The sequence below is a fragment of the Rattus norvegicus genome, chromosome 3 (genome assembly GCF_036323735.1).
Source record: "Rattus norvegicus strain BN/NHsdMcwi chromosome 3, GRCr8, whole genome shotgun sequence".
Classification (NCBI taxonomy): Eukaryota; Metazoa; Chordata; class Mammalia; order Rodentia; family Muridae; genus Rattus; species Rattus norvegicus.
This window is the reverse complement of record NC_086021.1, coordinates 172945941-172963866: the sequence shown is the minus strand read 5'-3', so window position 1 is coordinate 172963866 and position 17926 is coordinate 172945941. Positions and strand designations below refer to the sequence as shown.

At 51.7% G+C, this 17926-nt stretch overlaps 1 protein-coding gene across 2 annotated transcripts in view; it reads left to right on the top strand.

Annotated features, from left to right (window-relative positions):
* The window catches only part of Rims4 (regulating synaptic membrane exocytosis 4), a 64087-nt gene that overhangs the window by 40624 nt on the left and 5537 nt on the right, over nucleotides 1-17926 (top strand). The window contains exons 2-5 of one of the 2 annotated variants that reach the window (XM_008762471.4): nucleotides 2158-2293; nucleotides 15964-16076; nucleotides 16309-16410; nucleotides 16836-16975. In XM_008762471.4, the coding sequence (XP_008760693.1) occupies nucleotides 2158-2293; nucleotides 15964-16076; nucleotides 16309-16410; nucleotides 16836-16975 (491 nt within the window). 2 annotated transcript variants of the gene reach the window in all.

The following is a 17926-nucleotide window of genomic DNA, read 5'->3' as shown; positions in this document are numbered from 1 at the left end:
GTGAGCATTCTTGGATACATAGAGTCTTGAGGTAGGAGAGTGTCATGGTCGTGAAAGCATCAACCAGACAGCTGGGGAGGGTAAACTGGTAAGTGTCATGAGGTCATCCTCTCTCTTCAGTAGCTGTAGTAGCACCTACTGTGTGCCAGACCTGGTGGCATCAACCCTTCACATCTCCACGAGTGAGCAGTCTGGCCTTTGTGGCCATCGCCTGGGCCATCCTAAAGAGCCGGGCTCCCTGTGGGCTAAATCCAGCTGGCATGAGGCCCAGGAGCCTGAGTGCAGGGTTCCTTGAAGGTCTCAGGCTGTCACCAACATGAAATACACGCTGGCCTCTTCAGCCCTGGAGATTGAGCTGTTTGTCATGCTTGATTCTATGTCAGTCGGTGACAGTGACATGGGGACAGTGCATGGTGTTCAGGGATGGGAGGTGAGGTGCCAAGGAAGGTGTCTGAAGCTTGTCTGCAGGTCATGGGTCTGTAGCCTCAGGGAAGGATTGTTTGTTCCTGTGCACGACTGCGCATGTGTAAGGACGTTTCTCTCACCTGGATGTGTTTCTGGGTCTGTCCCTGTCTCTGTTACCTAATATGAATGGGGTGGGGGCACAGAAGTGGTCATGGGAATGCTAATTAGAAAACCATGAATGAATGCAGACAGACGGGAACACACTTCTGTCACATGTTCATAGACACCAGGTGACACGCAGAGAAGTGCACACTGCTGCCTCCCCTCAGTGTGCTTTCCCCAGTGAGTGGGTGTGCAATTCTTTAGGATGCACATCTGGTGCACCCAGTCGCTCTCAGACACACGCCAAACACACAGAGACACTCAGATGACCACCTAGTTGCCCTCAGACCCACAGACCACGGGTGGAAACACAAACACAGACATTTAGATTCCTTGGTTCTTGTGTGTATATTCACATGTGTTTCTCTGAGCTCACAGACTCCTGGGAAACAGGAACATGTGAGCACACGCTTTGGCAAACACATATACATGGATACACAACTCTGATGGCTCTCCCCGTGTGCATATGAGGCTCCCAGGGTTCAGACGCCATGATGCTATCACAGTACTAGGAGGAGTCCAACAGAGGAGGCTGGAGGTGCATGGCCTACCTGGCATATACCTGCTTCTCCTCGCCGGCTCTGTGGGCCAGTCCCTGACTTGCATACACTGTCTTCCGCACTGAAGCAGGAGAGTAATAGGAACCTCAGCTACACCGTGGTTTATCCAACAGCCACCAGTTGAAGAACCCCCAGTGAACTCACCATACGCCCTGGCTCAGGGTCCCGTTGGTGAACACATCTTTGTGGAAGCTGGCCAATAAAAAGCCCACACCAGTCAGCACCAGGAAGAAACAGAGAACAGGCTGGCTGTGGAAGGGCCGACGGGAGTTCACAGGCCTTCAGTGAGAGAGTGTTGTATTCCAAGATGTAGGCAAAGAAGTGGCTGGTCAGGAAAGGCATGATGGGAAGGAATTCTTAACACGAAGGCCATTTTGTCTGATAATAACCCTGCAGCTCTCCCATTTTACAGATAACCCAATGGAGGCCCCGGGGAAGCTGAGCACTTCCCACACTCTGTAGCTAAGGGGAGAGGCATTGAGGATTTGAGTCAGCCATGTGCCTTCAAAACCAGGGATCTTCGTGGCTACCAGCAGAGGGTGAATTTGTTCTCTAGGGAATAGTTGGCAATGTCTGCAGACATTTTGATTGGCACAGGGTTGCTACTAGCATCTAGTGGCAACATGGCAGGATGCCACCCATAGTCACCCTGGCACGGAGAAGCCCTGGCCTGAACCGGCAGAGCACAGGAAAGAGTTTGACCCATAGTAGATGCTTAAGATGTTATCAGCAGAGAACAAGGGGTGTTTGGAGAAAACTGCAGGGGAGAAAATATGTAAATCAGCTGACCAGCTTACAAAGCTCTAGACAGTGTTGTGTGCTGGCTGGGAGGCTGTGTACCCCAGGGAGAGTGGGCACAGGTGAGCCAGAGGGAGCAAGGACATTGGCGGGCCTGGTTAGGGCTGACGCTTGGCCGCCCTCAGCTGCTGAACCACTAACCAGACTCCGTTCTCTGTCCCTTTCCCCCACCCCACCCCCACCCCGTGTCTCTCCCCACCTCTTTTGCCCTCCCCCCCGTGTTCAACAGCAGACAGCCGGAGGCTGAAGGGTGCCATCCAGAGAAGCACAGAGACAGGGCTGGCCGTGGAGATGCCCAGCCGGACGTTACGCCAAGCCAGCCATGAGTCCATCGAGGACAGCATGAATAGCTATGGCTCAGAGGGCAAGTAAGTATGGCTCCTACATCGCCCTGCAGAGTTCCTGCCCCCAATCAGTGGGGAGAGAGGGGCTGGGCAAGCCCCCCAAGAACCCTGGTTCCTTGGGCTGGTGGGGTTTTGCCTAAACCTCTAGGGCCTTCAGAAGAAATCAGTGAGGGGCAAAGCCTAGGTTTTATGCTTTGTCCCTCCCATTTTAGAGCTGTGTGACTGTGAACAGGGGACATCCTTGAACCTGTTTCCCTATCTGTAAAATGAAGGGATAACATCAACCACCTTGGGCTTGTGAGGGTTAATGTTAGCTGTCAACTTACAGAATATAGAATCGCCTAGAAGGCAGGCCTCCAGGCACATCTGTAAGGAATCACTGAGTCTCTGGACTGCCTGTCAAGGTCATATTAGTTGGGTTAATTGAATTGGGAAGACCCACACTCAAAGCGGGCGGTGCCATTCCTTGGGCGTAGGTCGTGAACTGCATTACAAAGGAGACGGCTGAGACTGAGCGAGCTAGCACACGCCTTCAGTCACAGCGCTTGGGAGGCAGAAGCAGGAAGATTTCTGAGTTCCAGGCCAGCCTGCCTGGTCTACACAGAGTTCCAGGATGACAAGGGCTATATAGTGAGACCCTGACGGAAAAAAGAGAGAGAGAGAGAGAGAGAGAGAGAGAGAGAGAGGAAGCTAGCCAAGTACTAGCAGCCATGGCCCTGTGCTTCCTGACTAAAGGTACCACCTGACTTCCTGCTCTGGTGCACCCTTAAACCGTGAGCTGAGGTGAGCCTTCCCCCTTTAGTGGTTTGCGTCTCAGTAACACAAGAAAAACAAACCTAAGACTCACACATTCTGAGGATTAAGTATTTACAGTCTGTGCAATCCTGAGTTAATATGTGTAAAGAACAGAGGACAGGGCTTGGCACCTACTGTATACCAGTGTCGGTAGATCACCCAGAGAAAGGAGTCTGTGGTTTAGCCACATGTCCTTACAGTTTCCATTCTTTAGTTTCTTAAGTCCCAGTTGGATTTTAAAAGTACAAACCAGGGCTTGGAGAAGGCTCATGTATGTCAAGTCTTGAGGTCCTCGCCAGGGTTTGCCTTCAGGACTGCACACCAGGACCTGGGGACGTGTGACAGAGTGCAGGTGGCAGGGCTCTTCATCCCAGCCACCCAGTCAGTGTGTCTGGGAGCAAGATGGCTTTCCAGCCTTCTGGAGGACCCATCTATGCTAGGGACCTTTCACACTCCTCGGACCCTTGGGGGAAGTCTTGGGGTTTGCCTCCTCTGATGAACACAGGCAGACAGACAGACAGACCGACAGACAGACAGACACAGACACAGACACACACACACACACACCCCTACTCTTCTCATATTCCCCCCCTATCCATCCTTAGCCCATCCTGGCTAAGACTCTTAGATTCAGAATAACTCCACATTGTTCAGAGAACCCGGCACTCAGGGGTTCGGGGCCTCACCTTGGCCACTGAGCCACTACTCTCTGGAACTCAGGAGTTCACTCCGAGCTGGAGCTCCCTTCACACTATCACATTGCTTCGCTTTCCCAATTGTCCTCTGAGGCAAGGAAGGTCATACTCCCTGTCGTGACCCATGAGGAAACTGAGGCGTGGGAAAGTTCACGTCTGTGCTTTCTGTCTACAGGTGTCTGCTGCACATGGCTGTGCAAATGTAAAGGGTCTGAAATTTAAAATAAACCACCCCACTCCCGCCATGCTAACTATTCCAGTGCTCGTGGCAGCACGTAGTTCATGGCAGCTGCACCGAGTAAGGCAGGAAACAGCATTTCTTCACAGAGGGAGTTGCTGGATTGGACTGGCCCACCCCTCACCGCTGTGGACTGGGGGGCAGACTCCAGCCAGTGTGGGGTGGAATGGGGCTCAGCCTCTGCCCTCCATCTCTGACCTGCCTGTCAGCTGCGCTCCCACTGGCTAAAAGCCTTGTCCCCTCCCCCCTCCTGCACCCTCCCCCCCATACTGGCATCTCAGTCCTTCTGAATGGGCCTGGACTTGGCAGAGCTGCTGTTCCGCCCACCTCAAGGGACACTTTCCTGTGGGAGGGAAGATGGGTGGACAGCAGAAGAGAGAGGATGAGAAACATCAGGGGAGGGAGGAGGGGGGAAGTGGCCTACATTTTATAACCACATGGCTGGGCTTGGAGGAAGTTATCCAGGCACCCAGGAGTAATGCCCTTCCTTCTCTCAGGTGCCAGTCCCACTCAGGAGGCCTCAAGTCCAGGCATGTCTCTGCTACTGGCCTGTTGGGTGTCTGTCCTTGGACACATCTGTGATCTCCGGCCCAGAAGGCATTATGCTGGGCTCGGGAGATTAGAAGAACCAGGTCCCGAGGATACAGTGTGATGCCCTAAGTGGTAGCAGGCACATTGAAGCTGTGGTCCTACATCACAGAAGAGAAAGGCGAGCCAGCCCATCACACGACTCCCACGACTCCCACGGGGGAAGCATAGCAAGAGGTTGCTATGAGGAAGGGAAGAGGTGCTGCCTGCTTGTGGGTGTGGAAAGGGGCTCGGGTGTTGTTTGCTTGAATATGCTTACAGGGACCAGAGAGTCCAAGCACATTATAGGCAGATCAAACAGACTCGGCGTTAGGCGGTCTTAGCCTGTGGTTATGCGCCTTAGTGATCATGCATCTTCGGGAGAGTTCTCTCCTCTTTGAACCCAGTTTCTCCATTGATGGGGAGATGGAGAGGGGGCTGGGCAGAGAGCAGCAGTGAGGATGGATGGGTATATGAGAAGCACCTAGAACAGTGACCGGCACATGGTCCACTGATGGGGGTCACTGTTAGTGTCCTTTAATGTTAATCCAGCCACTGTGAGCTGAGCGATTTGCTGTTTTGGGTCATTTGCCTCCGAGCAGATAGGGTGAGCCGTCCCAGTCTAGAGAACACGAGGGAGCGCCCAGAAGGTATTGGCTGTTAGTGGGCATTAAAAGTTTACTTAAGGAGGCTGAGCCAATCTGAAGAAGAATCAACGGTCTGGAACATACTGGTTCCAGCAGTGGCGCCAGAAAATAATAAGTACACGACTACTTCAATATGCCATCTGCCAAGTTTGAAAGGAGAGAGGTGGAGGGCCTTTGCGTCCTTGGTGGCATCGGCAGCCTACTTGGCTACCCCAGAATTAACAGACTCTAGAGGCCTAGAAGGGGTTCCATCTTGTCGGAGGCCAGCCAAGTGCTGCCAGCTCACCCTGCCCCTGGATGAAAAGAGGACAGGGGACAATTCAGCCATGGCCATCTTCTGTTCCTTATGTATTGGGAGAGCTGGATAGCCCCAGCTGCCAGGCTCTGAAACAGGAAGGGGTGTGAGTGCCCTCCCCTCCTCCCACCCACCCCTTGGGCTCTTGCCAGGCCAGCAGATGCTCACAGGGAGCCAGCCTCACTGGAGGAGCCACACAAGGCTGCTTGCTGCCCCTGGCACTGCTAGGGCCAGCCACTGAGCACCAGCTATCATGCCTATAAAGGCAAAGGGGCCTCCCACATGGGTTTCCATGTCAACACATGTGATGAGGCATCTGTAGTATGCCAGACAGCTGGGCTGGCCACCATGGAAATTATGTCTCCCGAGAGCTTCCACTGTGGGGCACTGGCCAGTCAACTGGAAACCGATACAAAAGGCAGGTATGAAGATATCGCCCAGGCTGTTATCCCAGCTGGGTCTTGAGATACAGAAATGCAAACAGCTTAGATCGCTGCTCATACTCGGTGACGTGCTGTGGGCTCCAGGTGACAAAGTCCCATGGACAGTGGCTTTATCCCTTGCTATTCAAAGCATGAACTGCAGTGCTGCAGCAGCAGCAGCAGCAGCAGCAGCAGCAGCAGCAGCAGCACACCCTGGGTGCCTGCTGGAAATACCTAACTTCTGGCCCCATCCACACCTATTGAGTCAGAATCCATATGTCACCAAGATCCCCAGCTGGTCCATGTGCACACTGTCAAGGCGCCCTGGCTTAATGGCCATAGCAGCCATGTGAAGGCTGTTGAGGGCTTTGGGCAGGCACCGTGCCAAGGGCTTTGACCCGTGTTGACTCATTTAATCCCCCACAACAGCCCGATGGTGGATGAATGCTAATAGCCCCACTCACAGATGAGAAGATGCCACAGGGTAGCTTGCCCAAGGTCATAGGGCCAGGCAGCAGCCGAGCGGGGACTCGTGTCCAGGCATCTGCCCAACTACACTCACCCCCTTCTCTCATTTAAATGTTGCATCCATGAATATTCCTGACGGTACAGGATTCTGGGGGATTGGGAGGTCGGCAAGACCACCATGAACACAAAGTCCCTTCATCTTCCTCCTCTACGGGCCAAGGGTTATCTTCTGGAGCTTGGAAGGAATTTCCTGTTTCCTGTTTCTGCCACATCCCAAGTTGGGGATTTGTTTGTTAAGGATGGAGGGGCCACAGTCAGAGCAGGGTCATCTCACTCAACAAAGAGCACAGGCTAGGGGTTGGGGATTTAGCTCAGCTGTAGAGCGCTTGTCTAGCAAGCGCAAGGCCCTGGGTTCGGTCCCCAGCTCCGAGGGAAAAAAAAAAAAGCACAGGCTAGAGGGAAGTCAAGCCCAAGAAAGGGTCCTGAGGATAGTGCACACACACTAACACACACACACACACACACACACACACACACACCAGCACATACATACACACACCCCTATACCACATACACACATCTATACACACATACCTAGACACATATACCTAGAACACACACACACACTCACCAGCACCCACACCTGCACACACACACACACACTCACCAGCACCCACACCTGTATACACACACACTCACCAGCACCCACACCTGCATACACACACACACACTCACCAGCACCCACACCTGCACACATACACACACTCACCAGCACCCACACCTGCACACACACACACTCACCAGCACCCACACTTGCACACACACACACACACTCACCAGCACCCACACCTGCACACACACACACTCACCAGCACCCACACTTGCACACACACACACTCACCAGCACCCACACCTGCACACACACACACACACACACACACACACACACACACACACACACACACACCTGCCTCCAGTCCTAAGATGTTTCCTGTCTGGCTGTCTACCTTGCTTTGGGTTTTCTCAGAACCAGTTGTCCCAGACCTCACATCTGAAGTCAGGGGTTGACTTGAGACAGGACTCTGGAAATCAGTGTGAGAGACCGGGCAAGGGAGGAGGTCAATGTGTGTGCTGTGTGGTGCCAGCTTCCCCCATGGGCAGCTCAGTCCTGAAGGGGAACCTGGTAGCCAGCATGGAGCAGGCTCCTGGATGCCTCTTCTCAGCAGGTAACTACTCCTCACTGTGGCTACACCTGGTTGAGGGGCTAGAGACCGTCTTTAAGGTTCAGGAAACATGGACAGAGGCACACAGGGATGGCCTTAGGAGTGGTAGTTGGCTCAGCAGAGCTTACCTGGCTGAGTGCTCAGGACACTCAACCTTCCAGCTACCCCACCAGAGACCTTCTAGATTGTTCCTTCTCTCGTATTCCTTCCCTAACCCTCAGTGATGGGCCCATTTTAATTGTCTCTTGAACCGACCATTCCCCCATTTCCGTCCACAGGGGTCTTAGCTGAGATGCCCGTTGCTCTTGCCTGGACTCCTTCCTGCAAGTCTCAGTTTTGGTCCAGACTCTATAGTCTGTCATCCTGCACTTCCTTCTGCTGACCTCTCCCAGCCTCTCTGAGTCCACCTCCCCGAGCCTTCTAGGCTCATGTCTTGCCTCATGTCTCAACATCCATGGCTCGTCTACCTGCACTCCTGTCCAAATTCCTCTTCACCCTCTGAGTCCCCTCAGATCTCAGTGAAGAGCTAGCGTGTTGCTTCAGCTCCTATGCCAATGCCAGTCCATTGGTAGTGACTCCTACAAGTGCTTATGTCGAAGAGGTTTATGGAGCCAAAATCAGGCCGGTTGGAGTTCTGCAGTTGATTAACAATGTCTGCTCTGGGCACAGGCAGGAAAAATGGAGTGGCTCATAAGTCTACCTACCATTTGTCTGACTAGACTGGCAGTTTGCACAGCCCTGGCCTCTCTAGCCACAGCACTCTCTACTGTCTACTATAATTGTTGCCCGTGTATCTGTGTGCCCCACTACACACTGAGTTCAGTGCCTGGCTGGTCCACAGTTGGTGTTCTCAGATTTTGATGACTAGGTATGTAGGACAGAAGCAGCTCTACATTCCACTCCTTTCTGTCCTCCCTGTCCCTTTCATCTCATAAAAGCCAGGGATGTAGCATCCTCCCAACCTAGTAACTCCCAGCGCTGGCTTCTAGACCCAGCTGCCTCTTCCCTCTCTGTGTTGTTGTCCTGAGGTGTCTGGGTCACTCTGCCCACAGCCAGGGAAAGTAGCTTGTGAGCTCACGCAGGGTCATTGCAACCCAGGCTCAGGGCTGCATGCTCACAGAAGGCCGAGGAGATCAGCAGATAGCAAGAATGCCCTCTCTCCCCTCCCAGAGTCATCGTGACTAGTGGGCAGTGTGGCCATGGGCTAAGAGGAACAGGTTTGGCTTTTTCCTGTTCTGTAAGCACCAGGCTTGGCTGAGCATTTGACTGTGGCACACTCAACCCTCAGCAATTTATGTTGTTCAACACTCGGAGTCATTTCTTCCTGTTTTACTAGAAAGAAAACCAAGACCCAGAAAGGGGAGCCATGGTTCTCCATACCTAATGAGCAGTGTAGGCAGGATGCGAACCCGGGACTGCTTGACCCCAGAGATTGAATTATAGGTTCCCATGCTCTGCTCTGGGGACATGGGGACATTAGCCTTTCCTGTTCGAGACCTCCACGTCCATGGGTACAGACAATCACAGGAACAACGTTTGGATGGATAATTGTGTCTGCGCTGAAGATGTGCTACTTGCTTTTGTGTCTTGTCATTGCCTCCCAAATCAGACAGTAAGGCCAGGCAGGCATTTGCATCCAGTTTACACAGTGTTAGACGTTATTAGCAATCTAGACGTGATTTAAAGTCTACAGGAGAATGCTCATAGCTTATATGCAAATATATCATCTTATTTAAGTGAGTTGACCACACACCAGGTCTGATATCCAGGAGAAATCTGGGAATTAATGCCCTGGGGTTAGCTGTGTCTTCTAATGGTTAAGAAGTGGCCACAGAGCAGCCACTTTTTAGCCAAGAGATCTTGGTTGGATTATTGTGACTCTGTCTTGCTTTACCCTTCTCTAAAAGAGACATTGACTACATTTCATAAAGGCGTGGGACTAAATGAGTTAACATTAATCAGTTAATATTATCAGGCTTGGCTCGTTACAAGCCATTGATGAATGAGAATCTAATCCTTGGCTCCTTATAGGAGCTCCATTCTTAGGGAGGGGCAGGCTTGGGAAAGTCTTAGCTACTTGAGAGTGGGCGTCTAGATCATGTGATATTGTGTCCTCTAGCCCGTGGTCAGTCCTGCTACTGTGCTGGCTTTGAAACCTAGAATTTGTGCCAACACAATTGAAGTATTGGGGAACAATGTGAGCTTCGCGTGGATTCCGTATGTGCTCAGTCGGGTGGCGACGAGCAATGGAGGGTGAATGAAGAAAGCGGATTTCACCAAGGAATTCACACATTCCCAACAACTGAGACCGCCTTGCCTCAGTTATCCAGGTGTTAGCATCAGCTCTGGTACAGTTTTCTCACCTGGTTTCAGCCAGTCCTCACCAGTGCCCAACAAATCACAGGAGGCAATCAATCCTTTCCTGGCAGCCAGCTATCTCTGCCCTGTCAAGGTGAAGTACCGTATTTATTGTAATACTTAAGCCCTTAAAGTGTATTAAACTCTATATTAGGTTCCTTCTCTCCCTTTCTATGTGATGCTGCCCCATTTTTTCCTAACCTGTGATCTCTACTACAGGGTGTGTGTGTGTGTGTGTGTGTGTGTGTGTGTGTGTGTGTGTGTACGTACACACACACACACACACACACACATATATATAGTGTATGTATGTATGTATGTATGTATGTATGTATATGCTCTTCAGTCATTTATAGGACTACACGTTTGCCTTATAGCAGAATTGCTATACTGCAGGTGATGTGAGCCTGTGGGGAGGTGACTGGCAGGACGGCCGTGCGTGGAGTTGGCAGGGGGCGGTGAGTAAATGGTCAAGAGAAGGGACTTCCAGAACCCTTCAGAACCACAGCCTGTAATTGCCACGAGGCCGTACGGCCTTTTAATCTCTGATGCCATTAAGTCGGGCGATCCAACTGGAAAGGAGAACAGAGCCGAACCTGTAAATTACCCAATTACTTCTTTAACCACCGAGAACACAGGGTCCAAGCTAAGCCCAAAGGTTAATAATAAAAGACAAAATGGAATGCGCTCCACAAACAAAACTAATAGAATTTGAGTTGCAGGAAATCTCATTTCGCCATTAAAACAAAATAAAGGGCTAGAGGAACAATGGGTAAAACCCTGTTTCAAGGCTCTGCCTCTGCCTGTGTGGCTCCTGCCGCCTTCCCCCACCCCCATGGCCTGTGCTTGGACCCAGGCATCCAGATGCTGCTCTACCAGAAGGGGAGGAAGCTGTGCCTGGCTGGGCGGTAGGGGCTGGCAGCTATGGCGTCCTTCTGTGATTGGTTTGGGAGCATCTCTGCATGAACCTGTGCTGTCCTATCTGTTGCTCTCCAGCAGTTCAGCAAGACAGGCACTCTTCATTTTCACTTGATATGTGAGGAAATCGTAGTCCAGGGAGGCGAAAAACCCCTGGGGCTGGAAAGATAGCTCAGTGCGTGAAGTCACTTGTGGCCAAGCATGACCACCCGAGTTCAGTTCCCAGCGCCTGTGCCCCACATCTCGATGGCTGTCTTTTACTCTGTTCGCTTGGGAGTTTGGCAGGGAACGTTTACTGAGCTCCTGTGGCACACAAGGACTATTGTGTGCAGTGCATGTGTGTGGCGCCTTCCAGTCTGCAAGCTCTCTCATGTCCCTTTGCTCCTGCGCAGAGCCTGGAAACATTTCACAAGCACACTGTGCACGAGGCAGCGTGCTCTCGTTAAGATCACCAACCAAAGGGTAGAAATTTGCTGGTGGGCACCGCCATAAGCAGGGGGGCCAGCGAGGCATACATCTGATTGATCTGTCGGCCTTCTCCACACCTCCAGGGAAATTCCCATGGCGGAGCATGGCTTCTTGCAAGGTTGACCCTCTAGCCAGCGGAGGCCAGGCACACTGAGCCTCTTGCCCCATGGAGGCTGCTTCTGCTAGCTCAGGGTGGCAGCTTGGTGCCTTGGCAGCCAGTGAGGCACCCTGGGATGGGAAATCAGGCAGCCGCCCAGATATTAGAAACAATTACCGCTAATTACCAGGCCTGCCAATTCCCCATTGTCTGCCTGCACTCCACCAGGAATCAAGGAGCAGATGATGAGGATGTTAGAGGAAACTTTCAATTTTGGCTTGCAAAAGGCCCCGTGCTGTCTGGGGGGCTGGGCTCCTTCCTTGCCTGGGAACCCACAAGGCCATACTACCTTTCTGTTTTAGAAGCCCACCCCCTCCTTCCAGAATAGATCTCGGATCCTTCAGAGTGCCGAGGAGGTAGGGTAGAGAGACAGACCCAGGGTCACAGAGCAAAGCTCACATCTTGGGGTCAGTCTCATGCTGAGCAACTCAGGCACTGGTTTTGTAAGAAATGATGAATGTACACTTTAGTCTCCAAACATTTACTTTGTTTTTGTTAGTACTCTCTTTATTAAAAAATATACTTCTGATGAGTGAAGGTTAGTAGCTGCAGGAATTTATCTGCCAGGCTCTAGCGCCAGCCTCTCTCTTTCTGAAGCTGACCCAAAGACTCAGCTAGAACAGAAGGCCACCCCGAAAATCAACACTGGGAGCAAGAAGAGATCTGATAGGAGGCAGGAGCTAATAAAGGGCAGGGGTCGTGCCTTCTCCCCGACAGGCGGCGGAAGCTTGAGGCTGCTATGGAAGACCAAGACACCCCAGCTGCAGGCCACTCCCAGTTGTCATCAGTTGGATGTTGTCTTTGGGGTGAGATGGAAGGGGAATCCTTAGAGGCTTCCTCCCTGCCCTGCGTATAAGCATAGAGCATTCTCACAGCCAGAAGAGATACCCTCAGACGGTGTGGCTCATGTGAGAGAGAGCAGCTGAGAGTGCAGAGGTGCATGCTGGGAGGACAGTTAGCCACACACTACCAGCATGGCTTGAGTAGTCACTGCCCCCTCCAGCTCATCTATAAAATGGGCCCATGAATAATACGGACCAAAGACTTTAAGGCTCAAATGAATCAGGTACTTGTAGCAGATGCTCTTAGACCTCTGGCAGCCATAGTTAGGGTTGCTCATTTGCTGTTACAGATCTCCGAGTCAAGCCTCCATTTTTCTGGTTTGTTGAGGGTTAGTCTCACGTGGTCCAGGGATTTCCAGAAGGTTACATCTATGTTCTAGGCACAGAATACAGGTAGAGAGAATTCAAGTAAACTGCTAAAACAGCCAAAATACATCTGCCCGTGGCATCCCTGAATTGCATCTGTAGACTGAACCAGCCTTGATTCAGAAAGATTTGGGGGGGGGGGTGGGAATTACAGAAAGTTTCAAAAGCCAAAACCTGAGCTTGCCACATGCCTATCACTGTAATGAGAAGACACGCGGGGAACAGTGCACAAATGTGTGTGGCATCTGCCTTTTCTGGCAGCCCCCATCCCCATGTTCCCAGCCTGGGAGCATCATTGGCCTTGTTCATGTTGTCTCTGCAGCAGTCATATCTGTGCCACATGTGTACGAGGTTTCCATGTCATCGTTCCTAAACATCACAACTATTTACAGTATTGTGTGCAATGGCATGCGTCTTACACAGTCTATGCGTGATTTAAAGTACATGAGGGGACACGAGTAGGTCTATGCAAACACTATCCATCCATCTTAGAGGAAGGACTTGGAGCGTCTGTGCACTTAGTTACCTCTAGGGCTTCTGGACCTGGAATAAATCCATCATGGGTACCAAGAGACAACTGATCTGATAAGGTGGAGAAAGCACAGACATGGAACCTACTCTCTAGTTATAGTACCCTCATCCTCCAGTGTTTCCATAGCAATTACCACCTTCCTTTGTGGTTTGTAATTGGTATTATTTTTAGATGTTTGTTTTTCTACTTGTGTGTGTTCATGTTTTGCCTGGACAAATGTTTGTGTACTGTGTGTGTGCCCGATGCCCACAGAGGTCAGAAGAGAACATCAGAGCCTCAGAAACCGGAGTTCCAGACTGTCGTGAGCCACCACGTGGTGTTAGGGATCAAACCTGGGACCTCGGAAGGACAACCAGTACTCTTAACCGCTGAGCTATCTTTCTGCTCACTGACACTCTCCTGCTATGTTCCTATGAGGGCAAAACTCACTGTCTGCCTCGTTCCTTGGTATGGTCTGTATGAGTCTGCTTGGTGACTGGATGGATAGTGTCGGCTGACTGGAATACCTGCATCCTTGAGGGTTCTCCATGCCAGTAGTGCCAGGCATGCTGGCCATTACCACTGAGCTCCTGAGATTGTCAAGGAGAGCCGTGTGGTCCACAGGCATCGTTCATCCATCATACCAGGGTCTTTCAGCTTCTGACCACGGTTGCCTGTTCCTTAGTCATCCTTTCTCTGGTCTCAGCCACCTTCCTTTACCAGACCATCACCCATGGATCCTTTTCTCAAGTGTACATGCAACTTTAGTGTCTAGGGTGTGGGGGACATTTGGGACTTCAGAGACTGTCCCAGGGTTACTTGAAAAGACACCCAGGCAGCTACAGAGCCTTGTGCCCTTTCCTTGGCTCTGCCTTCTAAGGAGGGCAGTGCGAGCCTTCTATTTTCAGATGCCTGCGATTTTCTGTGGTCCTTCAGCATCCAGGCTCAACTGGGAACCATTGGTCACAGCTCTCGTAGATCTTACCAGACTCCCTCTGCTCTCCAGGCCTGGGTTCTGTTTTGATTTTGTTTGTTTTCTGGTCATGACTATCCCGATTTTTGTTACAATCTTTCTAAGTCTGTTTCTTAGATTTGCAACTTAGAAGCCATGAAGCCAAGTCTCAGTCTGCACCCTACTGGGCCACCCCTCTTCTAAAGCCACCCTGCTACTGGATGGTGGAGGACCTAAGGGGCAGTAGGAAACCGGTGGTAATGGACGAGGTGCCCTGTGCCTGCTGTGGCCCTGTCCGTTGGTTACACAGGAAGGGAAGCTATTGTCTGAGCTGCTTGCCCCTCAAGGTGGAGGGAAGCCCTGAGCAGCCCCCACCCAGAAATCTCGTGAGGCTCTTCGTGAGGGCATTCGCCACCAGTTTAGCCCTATGGGGCTCGCCTTTTAACTACCAGAGTTGCTGAATGACCTGGCTTGGCTCTGGCATCTGATCTTGGATCCATCATCATTGCCCAAGAATTGGGGTCACCCTTCATGCTGGGCAAACGTTTCTTATCTGAGTATTGGTGGGAAAGATTGGCTTTTTGTTTGTTTGTTTGTTTGTTTTTGTTGTTTCTGTTGTTGTTCTAAAGGGACACTCAACCTCCAATGGCCATGTGAGGAGGAGCTGAGAATGTGGGTTGCAGGTAGCCATAGATAGGCATCTGTCAGACAGGGTCGGGCACTTCATCTCAGTACTGCAAGAGACCCTGGAGAAGGGAGGAGTGTGTCAGCATGGCCAGGTTAGAGGAGGGGAAGTGGCTCAAACTGGTTTAACCTAAGTAAACCTGCTGACTTGTCTATTCAGGAAGAGATCGCTGTATCAGGCAAAGCTTGATCCGGAAGCCTACGTAACACTTCAGTCTCATAATGGCTTCGTCACTGGGCTCTCTACACCAAACACTCCAGTTCCATGGCCCAAGCCGAGTCTGAGAGGAAAAGGGAGCTTTGTGCCCCCTCACAGTTCATGAAAGCCACCACGACTTCCACATCAGATTCTCATTAACCAAGCTACACACCTGCTCTGGAGACCTGGGCAAGGAAGTTGAGTGTCCTGAGAGGTGGCTCTCCCTGCTACAATCACGAGATTTGGAGAAGTAGGCTCTCTAAGGGAAACTGGAGGTTTTATTACCAAAGGGAGGAGAAGAAGCCAGACGGCTGCAGCACCTGTTGGTGTCCCAGGTTGCTGTGCAGGGCATGGGCCATCTCGGCTTTGTCTTGAGTGGGCCTCACATTAAACTGCTGATTCTGGTCCAGCAGCTGGGTGGAGGTGTCACGTGAGATAATGATTCTAACCAGCTGTAGATGTATCTGATGCCGACGATCCCTGGACCACACTTGGAGTATCAAGGCATTAAGCATTTTGCACCAGCACCTGCCAAAACCATTTCCCATGTTCCCTACAGTCACCCTGGCTAGTTAAGGCAGCAGGCATGGTATATAGGTCAGTGATGGATGTGTGTGAAAACCACCATGGAGACTGGCCATGGTGGTGCACACTTTTGATCCCAGCACCTGGGAGGCAGAGGCAGAGGCAGAGGCAGAGGCAGAGGCAGAGGCAGAGGCAGAGGCAGAGACAGAGACAGAGGTAGGGCCAGGAAGATGTCTGAGTTTGTGGCTAGCCTGGTCTACATAGTGAGTTCCAGGTCATCTAGGGCTACACAAAGAAGCCCTGTTTTGAAAAAAAACCAAGCCAAGCAAACAAACAAAAACATCAGCACATCCTTTTCTTACAGCCTGAACTATGGAGGAGTTTGTCTAGCTTCGGATGCCCAGTTCAGTGACTTCCTGGGGAGCATGGGGCCAGCACAGTTTGTGGGCCGCCAGACCCTGGCTACCACACCCATGGGTAAGTATTTGAAGCCCTGCGCCCCTCCCTCCTTATCCTAGCCTGTTGGTGCCATGCTCTTAAGCACCTGGCTTGGCACCTGAGTCCCTCGGTCCCACCCTCCACAGTGCCTGCCTCTGAAGTGTCCAAGCTGCAGTTGTAGCAAACACATAGCATGCTCGTGTTTGGGCTGGGAGTGGACGCATGGGGACGGCAAGGCCCTGCTGGAGCTTCTGGATCACTTTCCTTGCAGGGGATGTGGAGATCGGTTTACAGGAGCGGAACGGTCAGCTGGAGGTGGACATCATCCAGGCACGCGGGCTGACTGCCAAGCCAGGCTCGAAGACACTGCCAGGTGTGGGGGTGTCTGAGAAAGAAATCTGGTGTGGCCCACTGGACTGAAATGCTTGGTGGGGCGAGAGTTATTTCTTGTTTATCATTATACCCTGGTACCTAATAGAATACTTGTCATACGGTGGGGCCCAGAGAGCGTTGATGGAGAAATTGGCAAATGAATGTGTGAGAGTAGTATGGTGGGCAAGCTGTGGTCTGAGGGAAGAAACAGTGAGCAAAGGAAAGGCAGTAAGGACTAAGAGAAAAGCAGGCTCACCCAGACGAGACCTCACATGGTACCCACCCAGACATGGCTACGCATGCTGGCCACCCTACACCCTGGGGGTTTCTCTGGTCCCCAGAAGTAGGTGATTGACCTCTCTCTGTTACACCTAATACAATTTGAAGGAGCAACCTCGAACCCTGCCTTCTGCCCTCTGTTCTTAGCTGCCTATATCAAGGCCTATCTGCTGGAAAATGGTGTCTGCATTGCCAAGAAGAAGACCAAAGTGGCCCGCAAGTCACTGGACCCGTTGTACAACCAGGTGCTTCTGTTTCCTGAGAGTCCCCAGGGCAAAGTCCTGCAGGTAAGAGAGTCCTGTGCGTGCGTGCATGCGTGTGTGTGTGTGTGTGTGTGTGCGTGTGTGCATGTGGGGGGGGCGTGTTCCTTGGGGGCAGGGTCTCTCAAGTGCCACACCCAGGGCAGTTGAAGCCCTGGAGCTGACTCTTACCTTCAACTTCTTGTATCACTGTGGGTTTGGTCCCTCTTGAGTCTTGGCTGTTTCATCCCTAGAACACATGGGAGAAGGGATGAACTCAGTCCCCTGATTTGTCCTCTGACCTCCTTACGGATGCCATCGCATACACACTCCATGCATGCATGCACACATGTGTGCACATGCACACACGCTACTAGCTAACTCAGTCCAGCCTAAGGTGGCTAGAGAGATGGCTCAGGTAAGAGGGATTACAGGTCTTCCAGAGGACCCAAGTTCAGTTCTCAGAAGACACAGTGGATGGCTCACAGCTACCTGTGACTCTAACTGCAGGGATCCAGTGCCCTCTTCCAGGCTCTGTAAGGGCATGCACACACACACACACACACACACACACACACACACACACACACACCACAGCTGAACACATACTACACGCAAAATAAAAAACGACCTTCCAAAAAGATTAAAAACAAAAGGCAGTCAGTGATATCCTGTCTGATTAAGGACTATCTGTAAGCCTCTATTGAGCAGGGCTGAGCCAGCCCACCCTCATAGAGCAGGACAATAGAGGCCAGCCAATGAGGAGCCTGCAGCCCTAGACTCAGAGCCACAGACCAGCTCCAAGACGATGTTGACCAGGAGACCGGAAAGGGCGACAGAGAAAGATTGGTCGGAACAGGGACAACAGCTAACAGTATACTGTAATCTCCACTTTACAAAAATGCTTCTTGTGGAGTTCCAGGGTCCCCTGCGGAGGTAGCAGGGAGAGGGGTCATGTCGCAGATGTGGGGACATCCTTCAAGGCCTTCGTTTAAAGAT